Genomic DNA, 21,901 nt, shown 5'->3' with positions numbered 1-21,901 from the left:
AATAAGATAAGACTTTGTACTTGAAAGTTTAGAAGAATTACAGAACTCGGAACTATAGAATTCTAAGTAATTACTTGTGAAGGGCAAAAGTAATTTCTATGTAATATAATCAGAATAAGTCATATTCTTCCTTAGGATTTCTTTTTTTCATCATTTTTTGTGTCATATTTTAAAGAAATGCATATACATAGAAGAGTCTTCATAATGCATTTTTTTTAATGAAGGCATGATATAGTTATATCAATTTAGACAAACCAGTGGTTTTGTCTAAATGCAAAAATTTTGGATTCTATCAATGGGATACTGAATGCAAACAGACCAATATTTTAGATTGTCTATGGGAGATCTATTGTCTCTTTAGATATGTCTAAAATATTTTGAGTATCTTATTAACTGAACAAATTGTAGCAGTTCTCAGCATAATACAGAATGGGATGTTTCAGTAATCTACCTCTTAAATATAAAATGTTTATATTTTAATGTAAATTAATATAAAATATTAATATATTGAATAAAAGAGGTCATTTTAAATGCATAATTATGGCCAGTCTTTTATTTCCTTCCTCCGTTAGTTTCAGAACGTGACTGCCACTTTGTGCAACTATTTAAGATCTTTATTTTACCATCATCTTGACAATACAATCTATTTTCATAATATACAATTTAATTCTGAAAATATTAATGCCAATATTGATGTTAATTTAAATAATAAGTAACATTTATTGTTTACCTTGTGCCAGGCACAATTCTAAATATTTTATGTGTATTAACTTATTAATCCTCGCAGCACCGTGTGTGAGAATTGTTATCTCCATTTTACAGATGAGGATGCTGATGGAATAGAGGGATTAGGGTCACATAGCTAGTAAATGGCAAGACTGGGAATCAAACCAAGCAGTCTGGCTCTGGAGTGTGCCCACTTAACCAGTATGCTGTATTGCTTTTCAATGTTACTAGGTTCTTAGACTGAATAAATAAATAACAAGGTAATACATCCTACCTCTTTTTCATTATGAAGAAAAGCATGAAGAAGAAAGATAGAAAAGGCAGAATTAGATATTTACAGGTATTTACAGATGTGTGTAATAATCAGAATTTACATGGGTCTAGCTCCAAATGAGCATTATTAGCTCAAATTTACATATCAGAAAACTTTAGTTCAAAGAAGTTGTCATTTGTCCAAAGCTACAAAGCTGTTAAAACAAAAGGCTTAACTTTGATCAGAACTTTAAGAAACCATTGAAGCAACTTTTAAAAAATATTACCAGAAAGTGGGATGTTTATTTCTATCTCTAAAACTTTGAATAGATAAAGAACAGCAAGATCAGAATGAGGACCATGGTGAAGAGAAGTCACAGAATTGGAAACCAATGAAAAATTTTTTAAGTTTTTTTAGTTGATGTAATGGTCCATATGAAACAATTTAAAGGAAACCATGAGAAAATTTGATAGAAGTGGAATAAATGAGGGATATTTGCATAAGTTTGGCATAAATAAGCTCAAGGATAGATTTAAATATTTAATAAACCCATATTTTTAAAGTTGTAAAAAGTATAATGCCTTGATGACGTGAAATTAAAATGAATATTTCAAAGTATTGCCTTTCTTGAAATAATTGTGTTCCGCATTTTAAAATATGACTCTGCTCACTCATTGAATTTTTATTAAGCTAATACAGTCTTACCATTTATTTCCTTTTTTTTATAGACCGGAAACTAATTTCTTCTGACTATTACATCTGGAATTCTAAAGCTCCTGCACCAGTAGTAACATATGGGTCATTATTACTGTAATTAATTCATATTTAAATAGAATTTATATAATAGTGCTTAAATCATTCGTCTTTTATTTTTAATGTATATGCATATAACCTATGAATGAAAAAAGTCTTTGATTTAATTATAAAAATACTCTTGCTTAATGTTTTTAGCCTGACATAGTTTGAAGGAACATTTTAAAGACTATGTTTCCTATTTTGTTACCCTTTGATTTTACTCAAATGTGATTCAGAGCATAAAACAGTAGTGATTCACTTTAAGCTTATTTTAAACTAGTCCTGGGTCACCCTACCATACAAACTTTCCTGCTCCTGCGGCAGACATAGCTAATCAGTTGTAACATTCTTTCTCCACTGAGCCTTCCTGGATATGGGCTCAGGCTCTTTTCTCAATGTGGAGCTGCAAACAGCCACTTCTGATAGATTGTAGATAGAAAGATAGATGTGCAAGATAAAAACTCTTTGCTCTTTCAAACCTGAGTAGTTAAGTTCCTAGTACAATGGATTATTGTGGAATACCAGAAACCACTGTAAATCTCTTGGAGGAAAAAAAACAGTCAATGAAAACAAAAGAATATTGTTTAAATAGTAACCTGTTCTTAATCAGAACTATCTTATTGACTAATAAAGAATCTGCATAATTCTATTCAAGGTGTTTATCTCTGTTCTAGAGTTATTTTTCAGGTAAGCTTATTAATCTGCCACAGTGACATTTTGCTCAGGATGTCAGCATACTAAGAAGGATGGGATACTTTCAGAAAATGAGCATAGTTTTTTTTGATCACTTAATGCCTGCAGCGCAAATTTTTAAAGATAAATTTAGGTATAATACTGATTTTCATGTTTGTCATATGAAAATTCTTAATGAATTCAGGTAAAAATATCAAAGCTGTTCTCTGGGTAGAGAGTATTGCTTAATCTTCTTTCAGTTTTGTATAGCCTATTTCCTTTAAATTTGTCACCCCTACTTTCTTATTAGCATTCTCTTGATTTCTTTAGGAACCACCCAATCATATTTTTTATTCTGTCTTTACAAATTATATGTGTCATTCTGTTTGAAAGCAGTTCCTTGTCCAGTTGGACTTTAAGTGACCATTCAAGAAAAGATGAAATCTTGAGATCCTCCAGACTTCATCCATGTCAGGTTCCTTTTTACAGAACAGAATTAAAAGCGTTATAAAAAATATGCATTGCAGATTAATATTCAATTAAATTATCTCTTGGTTTCTATTTTTTAATGAGTCTCCTAAGCAAAAGCTTAGAAAAAGCTTCTAACTCCTTGAAAGAGAGCTATGCTAGTTTGAAGGGATATTGCATATGAGTTTAGGATTTGAAATATGATTTTTTAATTAAGGTCAGTCTCATTATAAATTCTCATTTTCTGCAAGGCATTATCATGGCAGAATGCTCTATGTTCAAAATTATCCCAAGTAACAAAGAAAGTAGAATAACTGCCTGACCAGGACTTTAACTTATTATTCTGGCTTAATCATAGATAATCAGTAGTAAAGGCTTTCCTTTTGAAAGAAGAAAAAAACCATTTTGCTTAAGTTATTTGATCTCTCTTAAATTCAAGGGAAGCTTAACGTTTAACTTATGTTAATATTAATGGAGCCATTTGGACATCTTGATCATATAAATGTTGAGTAAAGTACACGAAGGCAGGCAAGAGGCATTTATCTAATAAGTACACAGATACTCAGTATAATAATCCCCTAGGGAAAACTTTTTTTTTTTATAAGCAATCAGAAAAACCAGTGAATCTTTGATTTGACATTTCTAGAAGCCTGAGGAAAATCTAGGGAGTACTGGAAAAGTGTACGGTGGAGGAGAACCTGATGCCATCTGTTGCCATTCCATTCTAACATAACGCTACAGAACTAAAACCAACTCATGTTTTCATCCTGTTGAGATCAGCTGGTCACACTGTGATGCTTTTGATTTTGTCTAGAAACCTGTCACTTCAGGATAATTTCTGAAGACAAAGTCTGTTTCCCGTTTGGTAGGTGACCTGTTTAATGTTTTCCCTGTGTCTGGGAACTCCTTAGTGTAATTAGCGACCTTTGAACTCCACAACTAATCCTGAGCTATTTTGTATTCCTTACTCATCTTTAAGGCTGGACCTTTCTTTTCTTCAGAGTCCGCTGCCACAATTAAAGAAGAAACAGCTGCATTTCAAAGGGATTCCGATTCCAGAAGCTTAATCGTGATTGACATGTTCTTATTCTAAGCTATAAGACACTCTAAGAGTCCTTTCTTGGGTTAAAACTTCAATCATTTTCTAAAAAATTATCTCACTATGGATTTTATTCATTTTCTTTGATAACTATTCTTTGCATTTTTTAACTTGAAAGATGCTTTGCATTTGTGGTGAATATGAGCATCTACTTCCAGTTAAAGATTTGGATGGTGTCAGACATACTCTAGATGCAAAATTGCTAAATTCCCTTTTAGTGCCAAAATATGATTATGAAATCTGATGTCGATCATAGAGGGTAATTATTCTCCAGTAAACCGAAAAGGTACAAAAAGTGTTAAATTTCTGAGAATGTACTCTATAAAAAAAGTGGTTCATGATTTTCATAAAATCCTTCATTTTTTTACTAAACAATATTTTTAAAACTTTTTAAAGCTAACAATACTCTTATAGCATAATGTAATATACCCTTACAGTGGTGGGCACTTTTTATTTTTCCTTTTTGAATAATTGATTCGAATGTCAGGTTTGAAGTAAATAGCCTTGTCAGGAATTCTCAAGAAAATTACTTGTGTAAAAAGTTTCTTTCATTAAACAATAGTCTATCTCATAAACTTCAATTTTTTCACATGAACTCAGTATTTCTGAGTTAAAATTATGGTTTTTATACATTGTGTGATTTTCAAGGTCTTTCAAAGCACAATTTTATACGCAGTAACAACTAATATTTTTCTTTTATTTTTTTATTATAGTATGTCATACTGCTTTATAGACATTCATAGACTCCTGTACCACCCGTGAGAGGTAGGTAGGCCGAGTTATCATCCAGAGCCTCTGCAGGGACTGCTGCCATAGCAGAATGGTTGTTTCTAAGACAAAGGTCAGAAAAGGGATGTTAATAAACAGTCCTCAGGTTTAAGGGACTTTTTTAGGATTACATCTTAAATTCCAGCAAATCAGATTTAGGAGTTACTGAAAGTGAAATTGATCCATCCCTCATCCAAACTTTGCAATACTTTCCTGTTCTGACATCATTTAGATAGTTAGCTGTATTATCAGATTAGAAACCATTGTACCCGGCTGCTGAAAGGAAAAGGAGGCAAAAAGCTAAACATGGGATGAATTCTGAACCTTTTAACCTGGCTGAAGTACGTTGGTCCCTGTTATGCAAATACCTTCAATCCTCTGCTAAGTTCAGTGGAAATAATTTTCTTGAATGACAGGTTTATTCAGCAAGGATTCAGTTGGTGATTAATCCCCCTTTGATCTAGGGTATTTCACTTAACTACCAGTTACCTCGTTCTGACAAAGTGCAACTGAGATTAGGGAGATCACTAGAACACTACCAGGGTGTGCGTTTATTCTCTCTAACCTTTTAAAGCAAGGGCCAAGAATGCAATTTATTTTCAGTATTTGAAGATGTAAAGTCCTGTCTGCTAAGTTAGAAAGTCAATTGAATACCAAATGAAGTTTATTTCTTACGTAATAGAACAAACATTTCTTTTTGCTTTGACGAACAATGATTTTAGGAAACATAGGCTTTGAAGAAAGAAGAAACAAAGACTACATTCTAAGTTTATCTTCTCGTTTTGTTTCATGTACTGGAGTGTGTACTTACTGGCCCTGAGATAAACTAAAAAATCAAAGCAGTGGCTACAACTTAGGTTGAGAAAATGCTTCTATTTTATTAAACTGCATGGTTTCTCCCCGCCCTCCCCCCATTAAAAAATGTCATGCTATGTGGTAAAGAATTCCAACGGGGAACACATATTGTAATACATAATTATTCATCTTAAGATTTGTGGTTTCAAAGCTTTATTTGTTAACTTTGTTCTTCCTTGAGGAAAAAGGGATTGTTATATCGCCATCATAAGAATACTCACATTCTTTTTCAGGATAATGGCATTTATTTCCGTAAAGAAAGATAAATGATGTCATTACAAAAATAATACAATTTAAATTATCAAAATAATGACTTCCCACTGTACTGATTACTATCTTTTCTGCCTTTTTCTTGAGTACCTCTTCTCCATAACTTTAAACTTCAAAATATTTTACAGAATTTGGCACAATATTTTAAGGAAAAAATTTTAAGATTTGTGTTATGCTAGGCTTCTCAAATAATTTACTTTTTAAAACTACTATCAACATCAGCATCAGTATTCACTTCCAAGATAGCAGATTTGGAGATTTATTTCTCAAATATATTTCAAGACTGACTCTTAAAAAAAGAAACAATGATTTTTTAACAAAAAAAGATTTAAAATATTAAATTATTATTAATTTTATTATTACTGATGGTGTTTTTTTAACTGCTTTATAATTCATTCTTCTAGTAGCAGTTTGGAATGCAAGTTCATATTTGGATGATTTACACACTTTTTTTGGGTCTCAAACATTCTGTGATCCAATTTCTAAATTGAAACAATGACTTGTACACATCTAATTCATGTTGGTGCCAAACCAGTCTAGTTTCAATTTAGTAACCAATCTGTCAATATCTTCTGATAGCAAGTTACTTAAACAAAGCAAAATTGATGTGCTGAGCTCCCTTGGGTAGCACATATACCAAAGCAAAACTGAGAAGCAGAAAAAGATTTAGGATAAAAGGGCAGGATTCCCTTGGTAATGTTGGTAAGAAACTAGTATTTTTAATAATTACTCTGTGGAGTCCATATTTAGTTAATAACTGTTGCAATATATCTTGAAATACGCTATCAGAGAATCTACGTAAAATGTATGTATACATATATGCGCATGTATTTGTGTAATGTATATGTTTATCTCTGGGTTTCCCTATGAAATGTTTGTATATCATGTCAAAGGAAGAATATTTAAAGTCCAATATCTTCTCTTCAAACATGTTTATTAATAGCAGTAGAGAGGTTCATTAAAATGAAAATTAACAACTCAAAGTGGAGTTGATAGTATTATTGTCTATATATAGCTTGGAGCAGACAATACCTTATATTACTAGTTTACTCTGAAGTCCAGATTGATTTCTCTAGACCCTGACTAATCTGAGTAATTGTTTACAGTGTGGTGCTAATGTATGATGCACAGCATTTACAGATTAACAAGTACCCTGGGTTGAAAACCACCTGCTGAATTGTTTTTTCTAGCAAGATGTGGAAATTTGTACATCTTAATAATCCATTAAACATTAAATCCATGTCTTCTTTTTAAATGATAGTATCTATAAAAACAATACTGCTTAGTTAACATACTACTAATAATAAAAATGAAAAATAAATTATTATCCCTCTCACAATTTTTACTTTTTCTTTCAAAGGACTTGAGTGCCCTCTACAGGCTATGAAGAGATAATTAATGACTATATTTAAACCCTGTGGTTGTTTTTCCCTTTTAGAAGCATAGTCTGCATTAAGTGTAATCTATTTTACTTATATTGTTAGCTTTGTTAATTTGTCAGTGATTGAAGCAAGAGTTCCTTTTGTCAGTTTTTTATAGTTGTGTTTAGTATGAAGAATATTACCATTGAAATTTCCAAATCACTTATTAGTTCAGGCTCTTTAAATGTTGGAACTATACACATTGAAACTAATAATTCATATTCTCTCACAGAAAGGAAATCAGGAAAACATTTAGCTATTTTGAAATATATTGGAGATATAGAAGATAACTTGATTATTTCAAGTTACATTACATTCTTAGGATATTATACATTTGATATAAAGCCTTTTTCAGTATGCATCATGTAAAATTTTAAATTTATATACAAGTTCTATGTATTGATCTTGACAAGTGATGCTGTGTTCAAGTTAAAAAACAAGGCTTAGAATTTCTTTAAAGAATTGAACAGATAATGGTTATGTTATTGATATGTAGGTCTGCTAGCTAGAAATAGCATTTCTAGTTGAGCAAAAAGCAGAGGTTTTATTGAGTCCTTCATTTCAGTGTACTCATACTTTCTCAACAGGTACAACAGTTCTATTCCTAAAGGGTATAGGAGTTCATTTAGTATAGAAACTATAGAACTGGAGTGCCAGTAGCACCTCTGATTCACTTAAAGCTGCCAGGGAAACTAAACATGATGAGAACAAGGGGAATGACTGGGTCAAATTAATAGAAATAGATTTTTTTGCAAGCAACATAATGATCCTGATCATCAACCTTGAAAAGTAAATTAGAACAAGCAAATTGCTGTTGAAAAATTCTTTCAGCACTCTGCTGTTGCTACTCAGCTAGTCATGGCTCAGCCAGAGACAAGGAAAAAATGCACCCAGTTTTGTATTAACAAAGGCAACATTATTAAAGTGACTGTTTACATAGTGTTTATTGAAGTGTTCAAAGAATATTTGTTGCATCTTCAACCTGCTATTCTCTGGACTAGTGTAGTGCATGAGAGTAAAAATGAGTCGTGTACATTTTAGAAAGATAACTGACAGTTATCTTCAAAATATTCAAAATAACTGAACTGTCTTCAAAATATTTAAGTATCAGTCTTAAGTACTTTCTCTTTTGAAGATTTTCATCTAAGAAATATATCCCATTAGAAAAGACTCATTTATTTGAATATACCTTCCAATTACTTCCAAATGCTTGATAAAACTTTCCTCCCAGAAACAACAATGCGTAGGGAATAATGGGCTCAAAACAATCAAACAAAAAATGAAATAGCTGTGAAGTTAGTGTGTAACAATACATAATATGTGCATGAGAAGTAGCATCAGTGTGAGCACTTGTGTGAGCTACAGTCTTGAACTACTTCATAAAACCAAGTTGAGAACAGCTGAGACAGCAAATGATAACATGTCAATCTGACATTTAAAAATGTAAGAAGCATTATATGTACTGGTAAAATGGGAAATTAATAAAAGTTCAGAAATAATTTTAGTTTTCACCTAAAATGAACAATTTAATCACTATTATGTTTTAGAAGTTGGGAAAGTATAGTACTTAACGGGGATTCAAGTACCATATTTTACTTCGTCTCTTAATAAGTATTAATGAGTGCAATTCAGTATTCTTCAGTCTCTTACGGATGGACTGATTTTTAAAGAACTATTTTCTTGGTTTCACCAAAAGGGTAGGTTGTCAGTCTTCTACATCTCAGACTAAAAATTTATCTGTCACAATTAGCAAAGGATATTAGCCCATGCTGTAGGCTGTTGAGAACCTTTTAGATATTTTATTACTTACCATTTCTGTAACACATATATTTACAGAGTATTATATATTTGATACTTTAAAGTCCAGAAAAATTGATAAAAACTACTTAAAACTTATGAATTACTGTACAGAGGTTTATATTTAAAGTGAATATTTTAAGATTTTCCTGAAGTACTATCTTTGTCTTTGATCTTAAAAAAAATTTTTTTTATAATAAAGCAAATGCCAGCAAATGCCAAATGTCTAGCTCTGCTTTTGCTAAGGAAGTAACCAGGAAAAGTGTTTTGTAATGTGCATAGCTTAATTAATAGTGGCAAGAGGACTTTTTGACTTATGTAGATATCAGTGGCTTCATATTCATAATATGTATTTCCTCCTAGTAAAAGCGCTTGCCATTTTATTGTTTTATTTATTTTAATTTATTTAGGTTTTATTTATTCATGAGAAACACGGAGAGAGAGGCAGAGACACAGGCAGAGGAAGAAGTAGGCTCCATGCAGGTAGCCCGATGTGGGACTTGATCCTGGACTCCGGATCACGCCCTGGGCCAAAGGCAGGCATCAAACCACTGAGCCACCCAGGGATTCCCAAGAGAACATGGCATTTTATTTTATATTAAAGGCCTAAACACAATTGAACATAAGTTATGACTTGAAAATAAAAACTGCTGAGTAATCTAGTTGAAATGGAGACCTTAATTTAGTCAATAAAAACTCAATGTTGAACTTTATTGTATTGTACTCTTATTATATGTCACTCTAGAACTAGACACAAAGACAAAAAAGAAGTAGCATCTGATTTTAAGTGGTACCTTATAACTTTCACAATGTGTTAGCATTGCTGTTGTGTTTTTTAAAAGACTTTATTTATTTATTTGACAGAAGGAGTGAGAGCACAAGCAGGGTAAGCAGGAGAGGAAGAAGTAGGCTCCCCACTGAGGAGGGAGCCTGAAGTGGGACTCGATCCCAGCTGGGATCATGACCTGAGCCAAAGTTAGACACTGAGCCACACAGGCACCCAATTTATTAGCATTATAATATGGAAGACTACTTCTATACATTTGTTAATTACAGAAATTGTTTAAAGAAGTGATGGTTGACGTTCACCAGGCAAACAGGACAGAAGGGCATCCCAAGGGCAACATCATATCTGTGCAGGTGTGTCTGACAAAATTCCAGAAACCTGAACATCTAACATAGTATATACATGGAATGTTTTTTTGGTTCCAGATGTTTGAGATTTGGATAGGTAGATAAATACAAATTTGTAAGGAAAATAATTATTGCTATATTTAACTTCCACCCTAACCTACAAATATAAAAGCATTTCTGCATACTAAATCTACCTCCATTCTATCTCCCCTTCTCCCCTGCCTTGATAATTTTTATGCATATTCACATGTGCTAGTATGAAATGTGCTTCTGTATGACCAATGAACAAAATAGAATGATGTGTAAGTAGGATTACAAAGAGTATATGTGAAGAACTTCTGTAACTTGATGGGGTAATACATGTTATACATAGTTGATGAACTAAAGTTTTCTCTAATTCACCCACAGTAGAACTTCTACCTTTGGAACATATTATTAGCCTTATTTCATTTGAGTATATATACATGTACACATAAACGGGTATAAGTAAGTAAAACAAAAATATAAGCTCTCAAGCACTAGTCTCACCTATTAGTTTACAAACCTTTCCCCTACCTCCCACGTCAATACTCTGAACTTCTTGAGGATAATGACATTTATCTTCCCATCTTTGTATTCCCAGTACCACCAGAAACAAAAGAAGCTTAGTCTTGATTCAGTGAAGTAGCAAAATGTTAAATACATAATAAAGCAGATTGTCTTTCCACCTGAAACAAATCAATGATGTTTGAGTGATTATGGTTTTGCATGTGTGTATAAAATGTTCATTGTGCAAACAGTGGTTCAGTCCACATTCAGCACAGGTGATTTCTGCCCTGTGATTACCATCTTAGCACTATTCAGAGAAATTGTCACCTATTTGTGACACTTCTTCAGCTTACTATGTGGAGCTTTGGCCCAGCCTGTTAGACCAGCAACAGCTGAGGCCTGCAGTTGCTGCCCATCATAGGACACATTCTTTGCAGTTATGCTTCAGTGAATCTTAAAGCACTTGGCGCTCCCTTAGAAATCCTTTCTGGAACTCATTCTACGATAGCTTTGTGAGTTCCCCACTATTCACCAGATTTGATCCTGATTTTGTTCAATATAATATGACCTGATAGACTATGACACCTCTCATCCCATAAAGCCATAGCTTTCAGTGGTTCCCATATACTGATGAAATAGTCACTAGTATCCAAGAATTCCAAGTGGTTATTTTGAACATATCCATTAACCATAAAGGCAGAGTGGTGTAGAGGAAATACACAATCTTTAAAGTCCTACACAGCTGATTTCAAAACCTGCCACTTATAAGCTGGGTGGTCCTGAAAAAATTACTTCTGTGATCTTCTCTTTCCTCCTAGCTCCATAGGATTATTGTATTGAATGATACCAAATTCCCTGCATAAGTATTTCAATCAATGTTCTTTCTCTTGTGGATCAAAAGTTAAGAATGGCCTTTTCATGCAACTCTCTCTGCCTATAATTAGATGGTTATAGCTTCAGATTATCAAAATTATGAGTTGTCCATTTGACCTTGGTGGAGTTTTTTTTGTTCTTGTTTTTATAAGTAAGCTCTATACCCAACATGGGGCTAGAGCTCACAACCTCAAAATTAAGAGTCTCATGCTCTACTGACTGAGCCAGCTAGGTGTCACTGGCCTGGGTTTTGAATGTTCAGCTTATACCATATACAGGAATGCCTATTCCACTGCTTAACTAAATCCTTGGAATTAAAACGGCTGTAGAATTGAGTAGGGGGTTATTTATTTTTATTTAAATTTTAGTTAACATACAGTGCAATATTGATTTCTAGAATAAAATTCAGCGATTCATGATGAATTATTAAACTTTAGTAAAGTTTATAAAAGTTACTAAAGTTTAATAATTCATCATTCATGGAAAGACATTCAAATTCATATTATGAGTCATCTGCCAAAAGCTAGATTGAATGAAAATAAAATCCATACACAGGAACATTGAACAAATACAGTAATAGCCCACAAACCTTTAATAGAGCTTAATTCTGGAAGGCTTTTCTGTATGTCATCCAAGATGTAGTCTGTGCCTTTCATAACTGTTACATGTGAAAGTCATTTCTTCATTAGATGAATCACTGATTAAACCTGAATCTGATGTCTGGTAAGGAAATGAATATATCCAGAATATTCTGAAACACACATTAATGTGACCTATGTGACATTGAGTACAGGAAAAAATGTAAAGATTAAGTGCTTGCTTTCCTAGAATTTTGAATATAAAAGGTAGAGAAATGCTTTAAGTACTAGCTGTTATCTGTGGGATTTTCTTGAAACACTTTTTCCTATAAATAATAAAAAAATGAGTTAGTTGATAACATAATTTTTGTAATGTCTAATTGCTTGATTTATTGATTTGATAAAACACCGAGTTGTCAAATTTAGCTTCCTGGAAAAGAAAACGATAGCGCTTAAATCTTAGTAATGCTAAAAAGGGTTGAAACCCATTTGTTCTTTCCCCTACAAAACACGGACATTTTGTTTTGTTTTACTGGCCCTTTTGCCCAAATTAGTTCTTGAATAAAGTACCCTAAGCTGCAGCTGCAGAGTTCTAATAGCAGGTGGGCATACTCCTTCATCTTCCCCAGGTCTGAGTCTCAACCACAATGCCAGCCAAGCCTCTCTGTTGTCTAAAAGTGGAAAAGTGAATGGCAGGATAACTCGAGGCTTTTGTGGCCCTCAGGGAACTCCTGCTGAAGACCACTCCCCTACACATAAGGAGGGAGGGCCTTGCTAACTTCCCAGGCCTGCATAGGAGGGTTCCATCGCGATGCCCAGTTGGTGGCGCCTGAGAGCTTCCTAGGGGCTGCAAGAACCCACGGCTACTAACAGGTATTTCTCTTTATATTTCTATTTCTACCAAACGTACTGATTTTACATTTTTAATAGTGATATAAAGTTTCCTCCTTAAATTTAAATTAATGAGTATATAACAGTATTAACTATAAGGAATTAAAATTAAATTTAAAAAATAAATTGAAAATGAACGTATATAAAGAAAGATTGAATAAAGAATAGTTCAGGTAGTATATGGCAAACAGGTGGAAATGCAGATGAGTGCACAAAAATTATTTGGGGGTATTTTGAAAATCAAAGTTTGACAGGGAATCAAAATTAGAAATAACTCTTCATTATGCTACTCAAGATAGTTTTTCAATGAAGTCCTCAGAGTAGCTAATAAGCAGTGTAGTCTGCGGAGCATATACTCTGGCTTCTGGGTTAGGCAGACACAGTTCAAATGCCATCTCTGTAAGTCAACCTTGGGCCCAAGATTCTCATTTGTAAACTAGGAGTCTTAACCTCATAAAATTGGTATATGAATTAAATGACATAGCACATATACAGAGAAAGTAGTGGTGTTCATTCATTCCTTTTGACTCACCCTTGAATAATGTCAGCTGTTTCTCTTCGTGACTTCTGAACTGGAAGTAGGTCACAATTATTTCTATTCCAATCTTTTTTTGGTAATATACTAGCAAAATAGAGAAAAGCAGCATATTGAATTTCCCACATTTAAAAAAAATAATTAAAAAAAGATTCCCACATTTACTGCAGCACAGAGAAATCAAAAGTTTGTGTTAGTGTCAAAGTCAGATGTAGATTTTCATCTAGTTAAGGTAACCAACCTCACTGTTTCTCCTTATATGCACACAGTAAATGAACTGACACACACACATACATTCTTGTAACAAGTAATTTTCCTCTCTCTGCTTTGGTAATTAAAAACTAAGAGCTGAAATGTTGACATTTATTTGACCTTTTTTTAGAACTTTTTAAATATATTTTTGTTATTGTCTTTGTATTCCTTTTACTATCCTCTATTTTCTCTTTGTTTTTATGTATCTATTTTTTATTTTGTTATACTACCCTATCCTATTATATTGATCTTTATTAACTGATCTTTATTGTCATTAAATCCTTTATTGTTGGTTTCCTAAAATCATTTTTGGAATAAGGTTAGGAATAATTATATATGCAAAATAGTGTCATTAATCTACAGTTCTCTGGTGACTTCTAACTTTAAGCAGTTCATTCTTGCTAAAACACAGTGAACTTAGTTATGCCACCAATCATTGCTTTACATCAAAAGCCATTAGAATCTGTTTGACTATTTTTTTTAAATGAGACTCACTTCACTAACTCTACCAGCTTATGTATTCAAATACGTATTGTCTTTCAAATTAGTCTCCTCTAGAGATGATTCTAGTGAATCCATCATAGCTAGAAAAATAATGAGGGGACCTGTCTTTGCAAAAGCCTTCAAAGCTAATTTAGAAGCAACAGAAGAAAAATGAACTTTATGATTACCTCTTCTCTTTAAATAAAACCCACTTTATCTAGCTTAATCAACTGTCTTATATATTCATGGGACTTAATTTTTAAGAAATCAAATATTTGGAAGGATATGTCACATGATTTGAAGGCCATTCACAAAAAGGAATTTCTAGGAAGATTGGTACAATGACAGACTTAATGCAATAAGTAGTTAGCAAAAGAGACTACTTTGAAGTTCTGTTGCAAGTTTGGGTGTTTGTTTTTAAAAGCATCTCAGTAATAAGCACATCCTATACAGCATAATTTACATGTTTCTAGGAAGCCAAAATATTTTCAATGTCAGTATTTGAGTTTTGTTTGATTAAGGCATAAAGATAAATTTTTTAAGTAAAAATAATAATTGAGGGTCTTTATAGCAAAGATCTATTTTGACAGGAAAATTGCAGCAATTGAACCTGTAGTGTATAGGACTGAGACTGTCTAAAATGAAGGGGAAATAAAAGAGTATTTATGCATGTGTTTTCATATTTTAATTTGAATATGCTATCAAGAGAAACTAAAAATTACGTTTTATCGGTCATTCTTATAACAATCTTGTGATTATTTGTATTTAATGTTAAATATTACCTGACATTTTTACTTCAATTATTTTTAGCTATTCACCCACAAATGTAGTAAGGCTGACATAATTACCCCCTTTTAATTCACAAGAGACATGTATTTACCTATTTGTTATAAGGCTTTTCAAGCTAGCATGCTGTTACTGTGACAAGACTACTTTGAACACGCAGTAGGTAAAATAATATCGTTTATTGCACAGCAATCTCAATAGTTGAATGTTAATTTAACCAGTAAAGACAAAGTAATTGTAATAATATGAATGCCTTTCTTCTGATGAAGTTAAAAATGGAACTCAAATTGTACTTATATGGCTCATTGGCTTAGTAATCACTGGAAAAATCAACCACGGTGGAAAGCCTATTTGCAAAGCTGCAACTAGTTACTAGAGATCCTGGTTGAAGATCTCAGTGTAGAATCAGTGTAGATATTAGTGGCATGCTAGAGTATTTGACACCCAGAGTGGATTATTTTTAATACCTATCACCTCCATGTGACAAAATTATTTTCAGTGATAATCATGAAAGGAATGAGAATGATGTCCAGAAAAGAAGTGCAGATAGTGAAAATTATGGATATTTTGGGAGTTATTTTACTGGCTTAATAATCATGCCAGTGAAAAAATATATAAAATGAAATATTTATTACATATCACATAAAAAATACTAATACTTATAAATAAATGTATTGTAAAAGGGCGAATTTATACTTACATAGTGGTAACAGTAATGCATAATCGCTTTATGGTAATGATATGATTTTAATAGAATCAACACATCTGCAAAAGGTACAATTTAAACAGCTAAGTCATACCACTGATGTAGCATTCTATTTCCTGAAGTTATTCTTTAGTTTAAAACAAATGATTAATAATAAAAAATATTATTCAAATTTAGTAAAAGATTTGATGTTTGAAATAAGATTTACACTGCTCAAACAAAAAGTTCACACTTCAGATTTAGCATGCTGTCTCACTGTTGTAATAAAAACTTCCCAGAATGACTGGATCAAAGTGACTCAAGTTCTGTTTTTAATCTTTAAAATCACTATGCTAAATTATTAATTTCAAATATATTCTTTAAACACATGATTATGTTGTACCACAAAGTTTGGAGGCAGACATTGCTTTCAGAGCAGACTTTAACAATCCTCAACTGCTCTTACTGTGGAAAGGAATGAACACAGCCAAGTCCATGTGTGGGGGCCGATGGTATAATCGGAAATCCTCCAAATTAACTTACATATAAGATGCATTGTTTATTAAAGGATAAGTTATCAAAATGTACTAATCTGAAATTTACATTTTTTTCAACTCAATAATCAGTAATTATTTAGAATTTAGACTAAAAAGAGACAGTTTTGGAGAGGATTGCTTTGCACTAACATTATTTAGGATTGTTGGCACATGGCAATAAAAAGCAGTCCAATGTTTGGCAGTTTTATTATTGTGTTTACGCTTCTTTACAGACAATGCCTACCTACATCAGGAAGTGATGACCCTGCCTTCAACACATGACAGCATACTTTCATTTCATCTCAACCTACAAAACATGCTTTGTTTTGTGCCAGGTACATCAACTGAAGAAAACATGCAAAGATGTTCTGCACCAATCTTTACATGTTCATCAGTATTCATTTAGTGAGGAGAGCCAAGGGTTAATTAGTAAAATTAACAATTGTTAAATAATTGTGTGTCACTGCTTCCCAGGGCTATTGTACAACATGATTAGTTCTGCATCATATCCCACCATTAACACTATATAAAGTCTTTTTTTTTTTTTTCTAACCCAATTACCTGGAGAAGAAACTCAGAGCTGGCCTTCAGTTGGCAGCAGGCTCTCAGCTTGTTTGCTCCATCTTTAAGCACATTCCTGGTTTCCACTCTGTTCCTTCCCCAAACCTAGAATCTCAGTGCTACTGTGATCCTAGATTTCTGGGATTGCTTCCAAAGTTTATATGTCTAAAGTATTAGGAACCTTGTGTGTTCCACCATTCAGAGGATTCGCTTTTCAAATAGGAATCCAGAGTGAGTAGAGCTTAGCACAAAGACCAAAGGTGCAATTTCTGACAGAGTGTTCTGTATCTTGGGTTTAGGGCCTTCATACCACCTTTCAGATCACACCATATCCACCACACTCTGCTTATCTTACTCACATGGTCCATCTGATACAAAGACAGTCCATGTCATTACCTCAAGATTGCAAATGGAGCATTAGGACTCAAAGCTTATGAGAGCTTGTATCTTGATTACGACAAGTTTTCAAATCTTTTTATAAAATCACAAGACTTTTCTATCCCAAAACTAAAACAAAAGGCAGTGCTGGTGACTATACAATCATGACTATATCACTTATTTTCTTTTTAAAGATTTCCTATATACTTAAGAGAGAGAGCATGCTCTAGCAGAGGGGAGGGGCAGAGGGAGAAGCAGACTCCTCGCTGAGCAGGGAGTTAGACTGGGTCAAGATCATGACCTGAGCCTAAGGCAGACTCTTAACCAACTGAGCCACCCAGGCACCCCATGACTATATCACTTATGTCAGTTTCTTCATCCAAAAAATGTGGGAATAAGGCAAGATGACTAGATGATCTATAGAGTCCCTATTACCTTCTATATTTCCATTGTACATATAAAACAAATGTTATAAGCCAAATTTTATCATCTGTGGGCACATAATTTTGGGAAAAGAGAAGAGACAAATTGTTAATAATAGGAAAATGTGATGGTGGTGACAATGATCACAGGACTCATGGTTAGGAAAGCAAATTGTGGAGTTATAAAAATCTTTCCCTTATGGAAGTTTCTTGATTGGGTTTCTCTCTCCCTTTCCTTTTACTTTCCCTTGTGGTTTTTGTTGAACCATGGCCCACCATCCCACACCCGGGGGCTCTTCTTAACAAATGTTAACAAAATCACTAAGAAAAATATATAGTATGTCAGTAGTGATAAATTAGAGTTAAAAAAAAAGAATGAGTTCTGGGGGAGTGGAAGTGGGGTACGATTTTTAAATGTACAATTGTCACAGAAACTGAAGGCAAGTGTGGCGGGGGCAAGAGTGGACCTTCTGATAATCAGGAAGACAACAGCAAGTGCTATGAAAAACAGCTTCTACACCATTCAGGAAGTGACTTTGCTTGTTGAAAACAACAGGTGTCCCAAGGACAGGTGAAGGTGTAATTGAGAAGTACTTTTACTTTTTAAAATCAGTATCTTCATACAAACTAAATGATTTTAAAACAACTGTAGTGGGGCGCCTGGGTGACTCAGTCAATTAAGAATCCCACTCAACTTCGGCTCAGGTCATGATCTCAGGGTTGTAAGATCAAGCCCCACGTTGGGCTCCACAATAACCATGGAGCCTGCTTAAGATCCTCTCTCCCTCTCCCTTCCTCCCTCCCCCCCACCATACTCCATCAATCAGTCAATAAGATAAAAAATAAAAACCTCCCTAAAAAAAAATAAAACAACTGTGGCAATTTCACAGAATACCTAAATTCTAACTACAGTTGCAAACTACCTTCTGAAATACCAGCAAAATCCACAAAGGATAATAATGCTTGAAACATCCTATTCTAAAAAAAAAAAGAAAAGAAAAGAAACATCCTATTCTAGGGAATGCTGTTTCTCAGTAAGATAGAATCTATTATTTGAAATTACATTTTCCTTTTTTAGCTTTCTATCAGTAATTATAAGATTTAAACTGAGAAGTTACCTGATTCCTGGAGGTGTTAACTCCAGGGAAGGGTGATGAGAGAGGTTTCTGGGTTGAATGCGTTTTGATCTAGTTACTGAGGCCAACAGATGTTCTGGTGGTCATGGGGTATAAAACAGGAAAAAGCTTACACTGGAGTTGCACCTTGGGTCAAAGCTAGCTCCAGGGAAGAGGAGTTGGCCTTCGTCTAAGAACTCCTCTGTCCTGCGCAGAGATTTCCTTGCACCATAGGTGGGGCCTGCTGGGCAGTGGAACACCCATTTTTCAACAGCAACTCCGTGTGGCAATAAGAGGCAATAGCAGTAGTGGATTGGTATGATCAAGTATCAGTATTCCACTTTGTGGGGTGAAGAAGTTGAACCAAACAAAAGCCTCCTGTGGTGGCATAGCTATTATTTGTCCATATTTATCCCTATATTTATGGATGATGCGTAGAGGAGGTCAGATGGTTGCATCTCCAAATTGCAAAAACATCTTTTACTTCTTAAACTGAGATGAAACAAAGTGAACTGCTTATTCTATCACCCAAGTAAAGTTTAAATCTTGGTCTCTAGAAGGAAATTTTGAGAGTAGTCATTGCACACAAATATTTACTTAATGCCATACAAATGCATAATGTTCTAGGCTAATTCTGAACATAGATCATAATAACTAACATTTGTTAAGCACTTACTGTTGATTAATCCCTAGGCCTTCTTTTCTTTTAATTTTCCCAACAACCCATGGAAGTTTGGTATTTCCATTTTGTAGAGGAGGGAAATTGGAGTTTGGCGGGATGAAGTGGTAGACCAGAATCTGGGCACAGGGCAGCCAGTGTCAGGAGCTCTCTTTATACAATGCCTTCCAGGAAGTGAACCCGATTCTTTGGCAGTTGGAATAAGAGATCTTACATCTGTTTCCAGCACCATCCCCACCAATTTTTCTCCTTCCTTAGACAGGTAAGAGTGAGGTTACTCTAAATACTGAAACTACTAACATTGATCCAGTCCATCTAGTCCCTAAATTAGGTTGGTATGACCATTTCTCTGCTCTCATCTTTCATAACCCTCCCTTTTACAAACTCTACCATTCAGTTTATGTGTCCTCCAGCAAGCCTGCCAGTGACACTTCATAGTCATCTATAAAATACACTTTTGGTCCTGACTCCTTTCCACAAACGACTCACTAAAATTTCATAATCAAGAGGTGAGAAAAATAGAAATGTAATTCTTTGAAATGTCTCCTTTGGGTTCAGGGAATGTACATTGTAGGGGCTAATTGTCAGAAAGTTTAATTGTTACCCTGTATCAAGCTTCCCTTGTGTGCTGGAGCACACCATAGGTGCTAATAGTGAGAAAATTTGACTGTAGCTCTGCTGTGCTCTCTTCATTAAGCTAATGGAACATTTTCCTTTCATTTTCTCCCTAGGGTGGCTGTAGGAGTACAACCTTATAATTGTTGCTCTTACTGTAATTGGAGGTGGTAGGAGTATATATAATCTTATTGTCTTTCCTATGTGGTGGTAGTTTATTTATGACCTATTGATAATTCTCAGCCAGCAGCAGAAAACTCAGTGAGTATTACATTAGCATTCCCTCCTAGGAGAGTGCCTACCAAACAAAGACTATTATTAACCAGAAGGTACACGTACTAGGGATGGCCCATCATACCAAATATAAACTTCATCACTGCAGAGATTGACCCCTCTGGTTATCATGAGAATGTTTCCTTTTTTCACTATAATTAATGAATTCTTCATCTTTACTTTTCTTTAGATTTATTAAGAAAGTTTCATGAAACTTTTTGGGAGGCTCTCTCAAAGGCCAGTGTACATCTTCAAAGTAATGAGGAATCTTAGTTGGCCACTGAAGTCCTTAGAGTGTAATGGGCCATGAGAAAAACATTAAAATTTACCCTCCACCACCATGATTCAGGGCACTGTGTGGTGGATTGTATGCATAGTCAAATATCAGCACTGTCAAAACTTAAAATCTGCAAATTGGCATGTGGTCAGGTAACTGTTATGTGGCAAGCACAATACTAAAAATCTTCACAGATAATGATTTAGTTTTATACTCCTATAGTAGTGCAGAATAATAGCTCCCAAACATGTCTGTGTCATAATCCCTGAAACCTGTAAGTCTCTTTCTTACCTTCTATGGCAAAAGAGTCCTTGCAAGTGTGATTAAGTTAAGGGTCATGATCCAGAAAGAATGCAGTCCTGACAACCACTTAGGACTTCTGACCATCAGAACTGTAAATGAGAAGTCTGTGTTGTTTTAAACCACTAAACCTGTGGTAATTTGTTATAATAGCAATAGGACACTATATAACTCTCCACAGTTTCACAAAACAGACTCATCATCTCCATTTTACAGATGAGGAAGCTGATATTGCAGAGATTCAAGTGGTTTGGCTTCACCCTGCTTCCTCTCACGATGCATGGGATATAGCTAGTTTTGAGTAGAACTGTGTTTTCTCTTGAAGCAGACGGGTTTTCCCAAGGTTCTGGAAAAGCTGCAAGATAGCATGCATTAGATAACTCGCTAACTGCACATCCACCCTTTTGTCTTCAGTCATCAGGTTAGAGGACTTTTTTTTTTTTAAAGATTTTATTTATTTATTCATGAGAGACACAGAGAGAAAGAGGCAGAGACACAAGCAGAGGGAGAAGCAGGCTCCATGCAGGGAACCCGACGTGGGACTCGATCCCGGGACTCCAGGATCACACCCTGGGCCAAAGGCAGGCACTAAACCGCTGAGCCACCCAGGGATCCCCAGATGACTTTTTTTTTTTAAGATTTATTTATTTGTTTGAGAGAGAGAACAGCAGTGGGGGCATAGGGAGAGAGAGTCCCAAGCAAACTCCCTGTTGAGCACAGAGCCCAACACAGGGCTCAGTCCCAGGACCCTGAGATCATGACCTGAGCTGAAATCAAGAGTCAGGTGCCTAACCAACTGCACCATCCAGGTGCCCCCAGGTTATATGACTTTTTAAATGAGCCTAGCTGAGCTTTTTATTTTCTAAAAACGTTGAC

General features: G+C 34.3%; 1 protein-coding gene across 11 annotated transcripts in view; it reads left to right on the top strand.

Annotated features, from left to right (window-relative positions):
• Positions 1-21,901, top strand: part of AP5M1 (adaptor related protein complex 5 subunit mu 1) — a 52,080-nt gene that overhangs the window by 16,799 nt on the left and 13,380 nt on the right. For 4 of the 11 annotated variants that reach the window (XM_055304187.1, XM_055304188.1, XM_055304189.1 and 1 more), the window contains exons 8-9: positions 1,708-10,264; positions 12,962-13,110. The exons of 1 other annotated variant lie outside the window; for it this stretch is intronic. In XM_055304187.1, the coding sequence (XP_055160162.1) occupies positions 1,708-1,793 (86 nt within the window). In that variant the 3' untranslated portion in view covers positions 1,794-10,264; positions 12,962-13,110. The remainder of the gene's footprint in view (positions 1-1,707; positions 10,265-12,961; positions 13,111-21,901) is intronic. 6 more of the 11 variants (XM_055304194.1, XM_055304193.1, XM_055304191.1 and 3 more) reach the window with 5 other exon arrangements.

Source organism: Nyctereutes procyonoides, unplaced genomic scaffold (assembly GCF_905146905.1).
Source record: "Nyctereutes procyonoides isolate TBG_1078 unplaced genomic scaffold, NYPRO_anot_genome, whole genome shotgun sequence".
Taxonomy (NCBI): Eukaryota; Metazoa; Chordata; class Mammalia; order Carnivora; family Canidae; genus Nyctereutes; species Nyctereutes procyonoides.
This window is presented reverse-complemented; position numbering and strand designations above follow the sequence as displayed.